A 15,078-nucleotide genomic window follows, 5' to 3' on the forward strand; every position below is an offset into this window, starting at 1 on the left:
ACAATGAACATGTATAGATACGTACCACATGAAAACAGGATTGTCGTCGATCTCAAATGTTAACTGTACCTATATTAGTCTATGCACATCAGATAATTAGTAACTTTAACTGTAAAACACAAAACCAAAGTACATCAATATGCGATTTTCTGACTCTTCATATTGACATAGTTTTCAACTAGCCTATATACTACAACAGCATAATCGAATTCCTGAAATTCAGTTATGAATTTTGATTTTGGTGTGCCACCCCCAGATTTTCAGGGGCCCAATCTAGCCACCCTGATAAAATATTTCTGAGGCACCCCTTGGTCTTAGGTTTCAAAACATTTTTAGGTAAGAATCTGAGTGGTTGTAGGTTGTCCATGTAGTACTTTCATTTATTTATTGTCTACGGAAAAAAGCTATTGTGAATAACTGGACATTATGTCTGAGAAAGGGGGGGGGGGGGGGGGGGGGGGTTTGTAAATTAAAAATGGTGAAAAACTATCAATTCAAAACTAATTTAAAAAAAAAAAAAAAAAAAAAAAATAAGGACACCTCAGGTTGTTAGCCTGTTTTATGAAAATGTCTCCCGAAATCTTCTCCTGGTGTAAGTTGATCCTGAAACGAGCATTATTTCGAGGAAACTGACCGTGTTGTTTTCTACCGTGACTCTATAGTGAAACTATTACTTTTGAATTGTAAATGTTTAATATCGAGTAGAGGTTAAGTGAATGTATAGTGTATTCTGAAAAATACATTTGCAGATATATTTTTCTAAACATGCATTGTTCTTATGCCATGTTTGTTGCCATGCTTGTTATTAAACATTTTGAACAAAGATGTTATATTTTACCATACGCACCCTCTGGGTATTTCTGTGCTTTCTGTAACTGGAACATTAGGCAAGAAATCACTCTACTGTATTTTACCTTTTCTTTTAGTTCAGATTTTGTTCTTCGGTGTTTATACTGAGCATCGTGTATTGTTTTAAGTAAATTTAATCCAGGGAACATACAGTATAAACAGAAAAGCAGCTGGCACAGTGAATGTTTGGCATTTTTGCTTGGTTAATGGCTTGACAGATTATCAGTTATAAAAATTTGTCGCCGATTAATTTTGTCAATCGACTAACCCTATCAATCATCTCAGTTGCACTAGAACGAACACAGTAAACAAAGTTTCTTTCAGGACTGTGTTTCAATTACGGTCAAAGGAGGTAAACAAAAATGTGTGCAGGACTCAGGACCCCTGAAGTAACCATGACCCTGTTTTACTTTCACTGTCCAGTGAGTTTCAATCAGCACTCAGTAAATGTCTTCATCCATGTGTGCTCTTTGAGAAAACGAAAAAAACAGCAAGAATGAGACTGTGTCCTCGCCTTTGGGTGAAAACTTCAATCTCAGAAAAGTCAGATTTTTTTTTAACTTCTAACTTTGTTTAATCTTAAAAAAATCTGCCTTTTTGTCTGTTCAGGTTTTAAAGAAATTGAATATCTCACAGCTGTGAATTGCTCTGCTGCATTAAAAGCACTTTGCAACCAGCAGCAGCAAATTTAAATAGGAGGCTTTCTGCTGTAAATGGTTCGGTGCAACTAGATGGATAACAATGAGTGGATCAAATTCTACTGCAGCAAATTATACAGGCCACCCTTCGGGGAATCAACCTTAGTTCAACCTTAACTGACCCTGTGAACTAGCCCACATACTCCATGCATTGGTAGTTGTACATGTAACTACAGGCACCATCTGGCCTCTTGCCTGAAGTAACATCAAAACAAGCAACAGCGAAAAGGCCTCACTTGTGAGGCAGAGTATGTCGCACAATTCCACAAGATATTTACATAGAAGACATGCCTGCTTTTACCGCGCACCACTGTGATCTATCAGTGTATGCAGTAAGCAACATGAAGCCAAACACTGCACTTTAACTCATCAACAGGAACTTTCAGGGGGCCGGCACAGATGGTAAATGAGTCAGAGAGGAAAAAAATTTCCTGTCAACAGGTCCTGAGGGCTCCAATCACACACCCCACCTTACAAGTGCTTGTGCACAAGGAGAAACATAACAATCTCAACCTGAGATATCAAGCTGTGGCCAACTTTAAATACTACTGAAACCATAACTTAACTGTAATGCAGAGATATTCCTACTGCAGATACATTACCCTCATAATTATTCTCATACTTGTCAGACTGAACGAAAACTAAAGAAGATGAAACAAGTCGTTTATTTTCTTGAAAGAAGTGCAGCGAGTAATGGATTACAGGCCCGTCAGGACACCTAAATGTAATGTTATCAGCCAAAAATCGTTCTCACAAATCGTGTTAGACATAAGTGGAATACAGATACAGTATCTGGCGTCATGCCATCGTGGGTCTATTACATTATAAATGTGATCACGATTTTCTCCTCTGGATTCCAGCTTCATCTGTATTCTTCTGGCAAAATATGAATCATCCAGGCCACTGGAACACATTCATCTTGTAGCTAACTGTGATATTACCCTCATTCATCAAAAAGCGGTGGGTAAATCTGTGCGGCTGTGACAGCTCCTGATAAACTTTTGACATTTCTACCACAGGAAGTCATGTTATGTCTTTCTGACAAACCTGGACTGTTGCTGTGGTCGAAGTTGTAAATAACACGTGATGTTTCTCATCAGGCCATCATTCAAATCAGTATCTGACCGTAAGTGATAACAACCAATCTACTCTTGGTCTACCGGTAACTCAGCCTTCTTTATGACTACTGACACGGTCCTCTTTAATAATTACCCAGGCATTGCGTGCAAAGAGTTTCACAATTGCCCAAATATTTACAAATGAAATGCTTTAGCGCTGACAGAGCAGGACAGATCTTCATCACCATCTAGTGGTGAGCAGCAGTGACTCAACTCAGCAGTTTGAGGAGGTGTTGTGTCTTTTTCAGTGGCCAAAATAACTACAGTTTGTTGTTGGAAAGGAAGTAGTTACAGTCGCATGGAGACCGGTGGTGCTGGTGATTGCAGCTCTTGGTCCAGCAGTCGGAAGAGCATGGCACTTTTGTTGCACTGTGAGGTTTGTCCCAGAGAGCGGTGGAGCAGAGCCTGCAGGTAGTGGACATCCCGCAGCCGCTCCTTACAGTTCAGCTTGGAGAAATAGGCTGCTGCCTCATTTAGTGTGTCAACAGCCAAAGCTGCCAAATGCAAATCTGCAGGGAGACAATAAACAGCGGTGTGTGAATAAAGGCTGTGCAGCCACACAACACAGTGAGATAGGGATGAGTATGAGGCAGAAGGGGCCAAGGCTGTTACCTGCTTGCCCTTGTCCGTTTGGCTTGAACCCAGCCACCGCCATCTGACAGCGGGCCGTCAGCAGCAGGGCTCGGCCCTTGTCCATGACTGATCCGTGGGCCAGGACAGGCTCAATGGCTTCATGCAGAACACTTATAGCACGCTCAGGAACTCCCAACATCAGCTGCAGAGAGGATAGAAAAACTAGAATTACCACTCGGAAGTTGTATGCCTCCGAGAACTAGTGAAGCTGCGCTTATAGTTTACATCCATTACTGTGGAAACATGGATGCTTCACACACATCTTCCACAAAAAAGAAACAATTTAACTATGCAGGCTGCTTACTTACTTATGGTCAAAGAACAACTATCAATGACTAATGACCAAACTGACAAAACCTGTAAGTCTAGAAAGTCGGGGAGGCAAAACAGTCCACATCTGAAACGCTCCCAGTGTGGTATGACACGGTGTGGCAGGCAAAACAAAAAGGCATCGTGCAGCCATGGCAGCTGGAATGCAGCACAGCTGGGCACTGAGGAGTTGTGCCTCCCAGCTCCCTTACAGTCAAGATGGTGGCAAAGATAACAAATATAGGGATTTATCGAGCTCATATCATACATAACTTACTGGCTTTGGGGTTAATCTGCAAATGCTCCTGTTCAAAATGAGACCAAACTTTTCTATGGATGCCAGTTTTTGAGTAATGACGAGGCCAAAATGTCAGACGATAAGGCTTGTTGCTTTTAGCCAGGCCAATTTCCGGAAAACTTGCGGTTCCTACTGGTCGGCTAGGAGTGGTGAGGAGCCAGCAGTCAATGACAGTGAAAAACAGTCAAAAACTGTGACTTACTGCAACCACAGGAGGTCCTTGAGCATAGAGTCATAAATGTGCACATAAGATATCAGGCTGATTGGTCCAGTAGTATTCAAGATTACCGATGGACAGATGAATACACACATTCGCATGCACATGCCAAATACACGATTCCCCCAGGCTAACAGCTGGCAGGGAGATAATAAAGAAACCATGTGGGTTGTGCTGCTTTTATTTTGCATATACATTAGTGATACTGGAATAAAGGGTTTTGGTGTTTTGCATGTGCAGGAGCTGTAACAGTGTTTGAGTGAAGTCTTTTCTCCTGTTGTGGCTAACCTGAGTGAAGGCCAGGTGAAGGATAGTCTCTGAGGCCAGGGACTGTAGGTGGTGCTGTCTAGCTAGAGCCAAGGCCTGCAGGAGGAGAGGAAGAGCTGTGGAGAAGCCAGACGACTCCCAGTGGAGTTGAGCGGTAGAAAGCATAACTCTGTATGAGAAATAAACAGGCGGTGATGCAGACGAGAAAAAAGTAGCTCAGACTGATCCCCAGACGTCATACATTAAATATTCATGGTAGCCCTAAAATAGCTGAATCATTTCAATTCCACAAATACAAAAATAAGGTAAGCTAAGTAAGGTGTGTTCACTCCCCTCTGCACTCCAGGAAACAGGTAATTGTGGCATCTGAAAATGCATTATTAAGATATAACAGAAGTGTCTACATACTTGATGACCACCTCCGTACATTTAGTCTTCTCACAGTGCGCCTGCAGCCGCTGCAAGATGCTGTAAGCCTCAGTGCTCCGGTTGAGAGCCTTCAGAACTTGAGCTTTCCTGTGAGCAAACACATGGTTATAACGCCGACACAAATAACACATATATGAGATGGTTAAGATCAGAACTGACGATATGTATCTTTATGTTACCTGTAGAGACCTTCTGTTTTGTTTAAAGCAGAGATTGCTGTGACTAGCGGCTCTGCCAAATGGTATTTCCCTTTATTCATATATCTGTCGAACTGGATTTTCAGATCGCACAGCATCCAGAGCTGAAGTAGGTAAACAAAAAAAGCAATAAACATTATTTTGTATATCATACCATACATCAGAAAATAAAGCAGGAAAATCTCCACCTCAGCACTACAAGACAAAAATGCAATAACTTACAATAACTAGACTTCTTGGCTACTTTTTTTTCCATTTTACTACACTAAAATATTATGCTAGAGAAATATGTACAAGGTATATGCAGGAATCCTGAGGTTAATTTCAATGCCTTTTTAAGACTTTTTTAAGACCTTCCAGAAAAACCTTAAGACCTCATCGCCACTTCAAGCTGTCGTTAGCAGCAATGCATCTTTAACTTACTAAACAGTTGTAGTCTGCAATTAAATCTATGGAGCACAAACATACAACAGAACTCAGATAAGATAAGACGGATTTTTTATTGTCTTTTGTTCCTCTGTTTGGCGCCTGGATGTGCGCCGTTGCGTGATGTCACACAGGTACGCACACGGCCCCGAGTGGCAGTGCAGAGTGTGCCTAGCTACACGTCGTTGTTTGTAATAGGAAAATAAATTATATAGTTATGGATACCTTTTGTCAAAGCTTGAAAGCCAAGAAAATTTAATATTTCATAAAATCGCGATTAAGACTTTTCAATACTTTTTTAAGGCCCTTAATTTTCCTGCATTTGATTGATCAACTTTTAATACTTTTTAAGACCCCACGGACACCCTGATGTAATTCATGTGAAAAAAGCAAGTAAAAATAGAAATTACTACAAAACAAAAGCTAAAAACCAATCGTAATTGCAATAACTATTCTCTAGGTTGATAACTTAGAAGCTGCTGTGGCACCTACTGGGCTGTCAGCCACAGAGAGACAGTCAAATATCAACTAAAGCAAGACAGCTGTATCAAGTGAAAGCTAGCTGATCTACCAGCCAAGGCTAGAACTTAAGTAGTAGCAGTCTTTAGTTTGTTATTCTACATAGCTAAACAAGGAAGTCACTAAATCCAATCATAATGGAAAAAAATCCCCAGCTAAACTCCTGCTAACGACTTTAGCTTAGCTTAGTAGCAGCAACTGCCACCTAAGTTTTTGGCCAGAGTGAAGCTGATGTGATTTAGTGTGATTTAGCTACCTTTAGCTCAGATAGTTAAATATACTTAAGTTGTGATTTAAGTCATTATATCGATTTTAACATCATTTTTAACACCACCACTAAAACGCAAATATATTTAATCCCTGTTAACCGTGGAGTGTAATCAAATTTGTTAACATGGACGAGCATGCGTAAATACACATATTTTGGTGAATAGTGCCCCAAAATTTCAAACTCTTATCTCTTAGCTTCCCTTTCTGCAGTTAATGCTCTCTGCCTTTGTGTGGCAGCACTGCATTATACAGTGTGATTGACAGAGCACACCTTGGCCAGGGATGCTTGATATTAGCAATTTTGTTGTTAGATTTAGCAACTTTTTTCCCCTAAAACCCACCTAAGAACAAATTTAGCTACTTTTAAAATTCATTTGAAAACTTTTTGCAACCTCTGAAAATCGTTTAAATGCACACATTTATTCCAATAAACTGCAGATAACCATAATTGTTCCAAATATAATTCGCCTTGTTTGAGCTGATAGCTGTAATTGTTTAATAATTATACATGTCACTGGTATAATGCCCTGTTGTTCTTATTGTTATAATGTTAACTAGCTACATATACAGTCAACTATGTCAATTGTTATTATGTGGTTTTATTGTAGGTTTTAATATGTAACAAGAAAAATATGAATAAAAAACCCTATATCTTGTTTTGTGTTTAAAAATAAAATATCTGATCATAAAAAAGAACAAAAACAAACAAATTTCAAATAATATTTTTCACTAAGATGGCCAGTTAATTTCAGTAATGTCATTGAGTATTCATGACAATGTCATTACATAATGACACAGCTGTACGCAGTGACATCATCATGCAATGAAATCAAAACATCATTTAGCAACTTCTAGCAACAAAAACACCTGCCTGTAGCAATTTCTCCTGAAATTACATGGCAACACTGACCTTGGCATGCTGTGTGTGAGGAGGAAACTGTTCTCTCAGATGCTGGAGAATCTCTGAAACTGCACAGTACAGGCCCTGCAACAGAGCCAACCATACGGGGGACAAAGCGTTAAGTGTTGAACTCTGCCCAGGAGCTGGAAAGAGGACCTGATCAATTTTTATTACGTTCCCGCAATGCTGGGTCTACTGACTAATGGATATGCAGCAGCGGGGGAGAAAGCAGACAGACGGGATCAAATCAAATGTGTTACCTGCTCAGCGTGCAGCTCAGCCAGGTGGCACAGAGCCACAGCGAACGCCTCTGTGTTGTTCTGCTGGACCCCAAAGTTGACTGGCTCCAGACTGCTCATGTTGAGAAGCAGCTGGGCCTGCTGCAGAGCCATGGTGCTGCACGGGACACAGACACATAAGGAGAAAAAGTGCTGGTCATGCAGACACCTCTGAATCATGTATTTTTACACCTGAACTTGTGGTTTTTATATTTATGCTCATGCAAATGTCAATGCATGCAAAAGAACATGAGACATTTTCACCATGTTTTACAGAGCTGATTTAATGTGAGTGAAGTCCACTATCAGTGACAGTGAACACAACTGACAACTGTGTGTCAGGGTGGCGAGCAGAAGAGACTGACCTCTTGCCGTACATCCTCCATATGGACGTAGTCTGAGCCAGGCTGATCTCTATCAGCTCCGACAGACTGTGTTTCCAGTGCAGGATGTCCGTGTCCTTAAGTGCATCCATCAGTTTGTGGGCTGTCTTACCCTGTGTCGCCCCCTGCTGGACCAAAGACTGAATGCCCAGAGATGCCAAGTACTGCAGCAGAGAGGATAATCAGTCAGCGTGGTGAATAACATGTCAAAGATAAAATATGAAGAACTCACAGTAAGCCATGTACAGGGACTGGTGAATGATGAATTATATGTTGTTTTAATGTATGTGTTTTAATATCCAATCCTTTTAAGTTTTCTTTGTATTCCTGTATGTTATTTTATGAAGGGAACAGTTCAGGACAAAATAAAAGACACAATTTCTAATGAGAGCTACTAAATTGCAGCTAACATGTTAATCTAATGCCTACTGTGTGACAGCTGTACATGCTGCATAATTACACCAAGAACATCTGTTACTGTATTTCATGATTGCTTTCACTCTGTTTTTACAACAGTGTTTCAATATGCAAAACTCCTCATACAAAGATCCAAATTCAAATACTGAATTGTTAATATCTCACCTTTAAACAGAAATTGCGGTCCTTACGAACAAAATAAAAAACAATAAATCTCATGATTAGACCTCAAAAAAGCAGTGGCCTCATATTAAGATCATGTTTATTACTATTTGTACACTTCAGTGAATCAATGCATCAGGTATTTTCAGGCATTTCCATTTTTTTTTGTTTGTTTGTTGTTTTTTTTTAACTCTCCAGACGGGAATTGCAACATGCCTGGTAACTAAGAGGAAAAATAAACACAATTTATTTCCTTATTGATTACTGTCAAAATGTTGAGATAAGTGTTTGCTGCAATAGAGTACATTGTGAAGTGTTAGATTTACTGTTGTAAAAAACTTAGACTCTTGACTCACTGTCTATACTTGCAGTGATATGGTATATTCAGTGAATAAAATTAAGGTTTTAAGTCTTTCTTACCCTACATTATTTCAAATACTGACTTGTACTTTAATTGCGCTTTTTAAGTCATTACTATTTGTATAATCTTAAAGGAATACTTCACTTCTATGGAGCTGATTTGAGAGCAAAAGTATCAATATTGCAATCAAAAAATGTTTTATTGCAAGTAAAAAAATGATTGATTAAAAAATGCAAATACAAAAGTTTTGTTTGCGAGTCATTTCTTTTTTGTTTGCAAGTCAAAAAGCCTTGCGAGTAAAAAGTTGAACCTGGTGGGTGGGGCCTAAACTGAAAGCTGTAAGACACGTCTCTATTGGCCAGTCTCAATCGGAATGACAGCTTGCAAAGCATTTTTTTTTCTTCTTCTCTCAGTTGGCGGATTGCAAACAATTCAAAGGTGCATACCGCCACCTACTGTACAAGAGTGTGCAACATCATGTCATTTAGCCTGTTTTTTAAATTCTACTCATCAGCCTAGTATGCTTGCAAAGCAACATGGGAGTTCTGTAGTTCACGGAGGAGCTGTGGCGAAAATCAATTCTGAAACCGAAGTTTTTGGCCTCCAGTTTCCCAAAAAAATTCTTCTACACGAGTGGTGTGATAAAAAAAATATGATATCCACATGAAACCGCAAAACCCGCTACCAAGTGATGTAATACACGTCAAAGCAGTAGGTGGTGGTGCCCACTCAATTGTGACATTATTGTATGCATATGATATTGATTTTGTATCTACAGATACCATACAGATACCCCCCATTCAATTTAAAGCAGAACTGATTTGAGTAAAGGCACGAGAGCAAATCTGTGTATATAAACAGTTGGTTCTTCAGTTGGCAGATACACCTAGAGTAAAGCTACTGAAGACCAGCAAAACCACAGTTTGTTTTCATTTATTCTTTCAGATGGGTAAATGTCACCTAAGCACCTTCAGATTTTATCAGTAGTGTACCCATAATAGATGACTTGTTTATATGGTTTGTACTGTGCTTTGTAATATTGTTTGAACTGTAATGTAAGGTAAGTGCATACGAGTGGATGCAACCGTCACTAATGCTAGCGTAGTTCCTAATAATAGCAAGAATGTTTTATTTAAACTGGTGCATGTAGATTGCTTTTGTTTAGCCAGGGCTGAACTATTCGACGGTGTAACAGTCACTACCATCGTTGCCCCGGGGTGTAGCAGTAATGCTGTCGAACGTTTGCAGTGGGAGAGAGGGAATCGTGGGTGTAGCCCGCTCTGTATGTATGGAGCCACGTCAAACCCACCAATAGAAACTCTTCTCTCATCCATCAGCGTAGGCCCCACCCATTAAGTGCAGTTGAACTTGCAAGTGAAAACTTTAACTCGCAAGCAAAGAGGACCGATCTGCAAGCAAAAGTTTTTAACTTGCAAGCAAAAAGTACTGATTTACAAGCAAAATGATGATACGTTTTTACTTACAAACTTGTTTTTTGATTGCAGTTCAAGAAATATGCTCTCAAAACAGTTTTCTATGACTGCAACAAAAAGACACAAAAATACCTCCGTACACTTCTACAAAACAAATTTGTAAATCAATTACTCACTCATTGTTGTTGCATGCCTCTGGAATCCAAAACAGAACATTTTTGATGAATTGAAGTACAAGGGGGGCTGCATTTAACAACAACAAAACTATGAAAAAAACAAACGTTTACCAACTCTCATAACTGCTGCAGTATAATCCAAGTCTCATTTATCAAGTTGTTTGCTCGGTACTTTCCAAACAGACAGATGTTTCCAACAGGGAACTGAACTAATACCGACACTCATCTATGCTCTCTTCAAAGCCAGACTCCATTGACAAAAACAGTAATTTTACCTTGTTGAACATGGGAGCTGCTGGTCTATCACTGCCTTGATCAGTGGTATGCTTGTGTTATTGTGTGACTTTGCTGAATGTGAATGAGCTCTTTAAAACACCAAAGTGAAACAATATCACAAACTAACTAATCGAGGCAGCAGTAGAACAGCAACTCCTTTGTTCAGTGAAGGAAAAAATTACTGCTTTTGTCAATGGAGTCTGGCTTTTAAGAGAGCATAGATATGTTTTACTTTCAGTTTAGTTTTAAATAGTAGTGGTTTTGCAAAAATGCATATGTTGGGGAGGTAGTGAGCATGTGACTGAATAAATGAGACTTGGATTATACTGCACGAGTTATGGGAAAGTTGGAAACGGATGTTCTGCTATAGTTTTGCTGTTGCTGTTAAACATAAATCCCTTTCACTTCACAAGAACTTTCTCCATTTTTGGATTCTTCATTCACCAGAGGCATACCAGAATAACAAGGTTTTCTCACGGATTCAACATAAGATAGGGTGAGTAACTGATGATTTGGGGGGGGGGGGGGGGGGTATTTCAGTAAGGAAACTGCCACTGCAGACTTGTTTTGGTGAAAATATGTTAATGTTGGGCATCTTTTCCTTTTCTTTTTAAAAATGCAACAATGTTTAAAATTTAGTTATGAATATATATAATCCTGAGATGCCCTGGTGAATTTGTGGTGCAGTGTATTTCCTAATTTGTTACGAGTGTTTTCATTTTGTTTACTATGTGAGGTTTTGAGGCCAAAATTAGGATTAAAGCATTCTGTGTTATGAGTTTGGCAGACATAAAACTGTTGTGAAATGTGAGCCAAGGCAATTTAAAAATAATGCTAATAATAAACACACAGCCACTCTAATATAGGCATTCTTATTCAGGAGCTTATGTTGCACTCACTGGCAGGCAGAAATGGGCAGCCATTTTCACTGAATCCTCAGTTAACACAGTGCTGTCAGATCCCTTCATCTGTTCCAGTGTGTACAGCCAACTCTGATGTAGGAAACAAAGAGACAGGGAGAACTAAGGCACACTCGTATTACATTCAAACATTATTAGCCATCAATTACGGTACAACAGTGACATGAAGTAAAATACTCATAACAGTAGAAAATGTATTTTACCAGACAGTGCTGCAAGCACACATGATCATTGGACTCCTGGGCAATGCGGATAGCTTCCTGTAGAGCCAGATCAGCCTGCTGACTGAAGGAGAAGAAAAGAACAGCTTTTTAAGTCATTTTTCATACAGACACTTTTTTTGTAGGCACCTGTCCACCAACTGAGACTCCACCAGTTCTTGTACTCACTAGTGGCCGAAGCGACAGTGCAGGCTTGCCAGGTTGAGAGCAGCGTAGCGGAGACTTCGGCCATAGCCTTCATCCCCATTACTCTTTCCCTCATTTCCAGACAAGATGAGGCGGTCAAAATAATGCAAGAGACTGTGCGCAGACAGGAAGATATCCTGGACTCTCATGTTGTTCAGGTAGTTTACATAATGCTGAGGAGAGAGTAAAAAAAAAAAATCACAGCTAATGAAGAAGGCGTCATTGTAGACTTGTTAGTATAGCAGGTTAAGTTAAGTAGACGGAGCTCACCGCCTCAGCAAAATCTGGGTTAAACTTCAGCATGTTGTTGAGCTCTTCCTGTAGCGCAGCAGGCTTTAGAGCTTTATTCTCATCATTCTTCAGAAGATAGGCCTGCAGAAAGAGGTTTTCAAAAACTGTAAGAGCCCTGAAGTGCTACAACAGCACATCTATGTTTGACGCAAGATGTGGATGGTGAGATTTTTAAAATATTGTGTCAGATCTGCTGGTTTGAACATTTGAGCCTGGCTTTAAACACTGACCTGTCTTGCAAGAAAATATTCAGCTTGTTTCTGTGACAGTGGACCTCTGCTTGGAGTGTTGTCATTTCTAGAGAAGAGCCAAAATAACACATGAGATCTGCTTTTAACAATCGTCCTGGTTGCACTAACATCAAGCTGTAGGGGGTTATGGTTTAAACTTGTGGCATACACACAGTGAATACATTTCGCAAGGTAGTAGGTGCAGACAACCAAAACATAACGTGAAAACTTTCAAGTCCAGGTTGAAACACTTCCTGAAAGTGAAATATGTTACAGAAAATCAAATTATTTTATCCAGGAATTTGCATCACTAACCGAAGCTCTGACTCATGCAGTGGGGTGTCCAACTCCTCTCTGTCTATTCTGTCCCCTACAGTATCCTCAGTGCTGGTGAGGTCCATGTCGGAGTCGTCAGCGACCAGCGCTGGCAAACCCACCTGCCCATCCGTGGGCTTGGCATAGTGACTGTGGTAGTAGTGCTGCAGGGACTTGTACAGCTTGTAGACCTGACTGAAAGACAGCTTGTTGTAGGCCAGGAGCATGTGTCTCATAAAAAGACCTAAAAAACAAGGGAGATATAACTTAACCATAGTCATCTTAATAAGAATAACACAGATATTCAAGAATTCTGAACGGACTTTCATAGCTGACAAATCACGTGTACTACTCACCCACGACACTGGTTTTATAAGCCTCGGAGTCAAAAGCAGTGAATGGAGTGGGAAGAGTGGAAAAGAAATACTCCATGTCTTTCAGCTCTCCATCTGCCATTTCATGCAGCCTTTGAAGAAAAAAAAAAACAGCCTCAGCCACTACACATGCCAACATTTTAACATTACTGTTTTATTGTATTGTCTGAACCTTGGTTATTAGATGTCTTGGCCAAATGCAACGTTACAATAATGTTTTTCTGAATTTAGGAGACCGTGAAAGCACCAGCAATAAAGTAGTAGTAACCATAACATTGATTTCTAACAGAGCAGCAGTGTTGCATGCTACTGGATGATTAAATAAAGTCACAGAGGTTCAGACTAACAGAAGCAGCATACCTGAGTTTGACAGCATACGCAGTCTGGGGACAGCACTCCTCCACAGTCTTCAGGAACTGTCCAAGAGTCAGGTCTGGACCCTGATACATGACACAAAGGACACAACTATGACACGCCTGCTACAACACAGCAGTATGCAAGATAACTACATGAATAAAACTAACCTGTTGTAAGGGTAGTATGAGTTTGTTCAGTCGTCTCCTCTCTGGCAGCGAGATTTTGGACGCAGTCATGTCGTACAGCAGCGCCAGGACGGAGATTTTATACGGAGTCACCCAGTCTTTGATACCGAACACGTTAGCATGGACCACTCCGTTCGTCATCATGGGGTTAAAATACAAACTTTCATGCACGCTCGCCATTTTGACAGGTTGTGTTAAGCTTCGGCGAAGAAACAACACTATTTTGAGGCACACTGTGTCAACATTTAGCGGAAAGTAAAGTTAGAGACAGCCAGCAGCCGGGAAAACACCAGCGACAGCTAACCGCGAGCTAACATTAGCTAGCGTAAGTTTATTTAACGTCAGCTAAAAGTACAGTGAAGACGCCAAAAATACATTAAAGACTGGTCTCGGATACGTTGTAGATAAGGTATCTTACTGACAGTGAACGCTCACTTCAGTCTTCTCAGGTAATTTGGTTTATTTTGAACATGTTGACAGAAGTTGCCTCTTTGCTTTCAAACCGCCCTCCCTCTGTCCCCTGAATACTACGTCATCAAGAGGCTGTGTTTCTTTTTCTATTAAACTTTATTTAAGCGTGTCAAGCATCCTGTGACAACAACCGCAAAGACTTGAAGACATTTGCTTGAATATCAAAGCACTTGGCTGTTGAGGATTGCAATGTGCACAGTGTTTGCAATGTTTCTGTAAAGGAAGAAGTTACATACTTGCATACAATGAGATTTATAGCTGAATGGTAGAGTCTTACTCACTAAGGCTGAAGGAACATCCAGGCTCACATATGCAGCTCTCTCTTTACATTTGGTCAATAAAATCAGTAAAGCTGTTGACCAGATGCTTTTTAGTTTTTATCTGGAAGAATTGTTCACATTGAATTTGAAAAAAAAAAAAATTGTTGTTGTGAATAATTATGAATCTGAAGGGCTTAATTTCCTGGATTTTACAACCTCTAATTATAGTTTCAAAATTAAATGGGCTAAACATTTCCTAAAAAATCCTATTTCAATCTGGAACTTCATTCCTCATCCATCTTCTGTCATTTTGGTGGACTGAATTTTTTCTTCAGCTATAACTATTTCATCTTTTTCATGAGCAGGTCCTTCTAGCTTGGGCTTTAGTCAATGAACAAAACCTTTCACCACACAGGTGTCTTATATGGAATAATAGAGACATTTTGTTAAGGAAAAAAATGACTTTTCTCTGAGAGTTGGGTTCAGAATCAGGTTCTGCTGGTGAGTCAGTTGCCTAATGGGGAGGACCTATTGTTCATGTACAGGGAATTCTTATCTACGTTTCATTTTCTAGGAACCTCTAAGGAATTCGCTATATTTTCAATGCCATTCCAACAGGCACTGTAATGCTTCTTAGAAATGTTATCAGAC

General features: G+C 39.9%; 1 protein-coding gene across 1 annotated transcript; it reads right to left on the reverse strand.

Moving 5' to 3' along the window:
* Positions 1 to 2,193: 2,193 nt before the first annotated feature.
* anapc5 (anaphase promoting complex subunit 5) lies at positions 2,194 to 14,216 on the reverse strand. The gene is made up of 17 exons (XM_049579987.1): positions 13,679 to 14,216; positions 13,515 to 13,594; positions 13,137 to 13,246; positions 12,781 to 13,024; positions 12,466 to 12,532; positions 12,215 to 12,316; positions 11,927 to 12,117; positions 11,741 to 11,822; positions 11,517 to 11,609; positions 7,775 to 7,956; positions 7,392 to 7,527; positions 7,141 to 7,215; positions 4,998 to 5,119; positions 4,798 to 4,905; positions 4,411 to 4,558; positions 3,278 to 3,440; positions 2,194 to 3,174 (listed from the first exon to the last, which is right to left on the reverse strand). Exons 1-17 carry the CDS (start codon positions 13,874 to 13,876, stop codon positions 2,954 to 2,956), a joined length of 2,322 nt encoding a protein of 773 aa, XP_049435944.1. The 5' UTR covers positions 13,877 to 14,216; the 3' UTR covers positions 2,194 to 2,953.
* Positions 14,217 to 15,078: the final 862 nt, after the last annotated feature.

This window comes from Epinephelus fuscoguttatus, linkage group LG6 (genome assembly GCF_011397635.1).
Source record: "Epinephelus fuscoguttatus linkage group LG6, E.fuscoguttatus.final_Chr_v1".
Taxonomy (NCBI): domain Eukaryota; kingdom Metazoa; phylum Chordata; class Actinopteri; order Perciformes; family Serranidae; genus Epinephelus; species Epinephelus fuscoguttatus.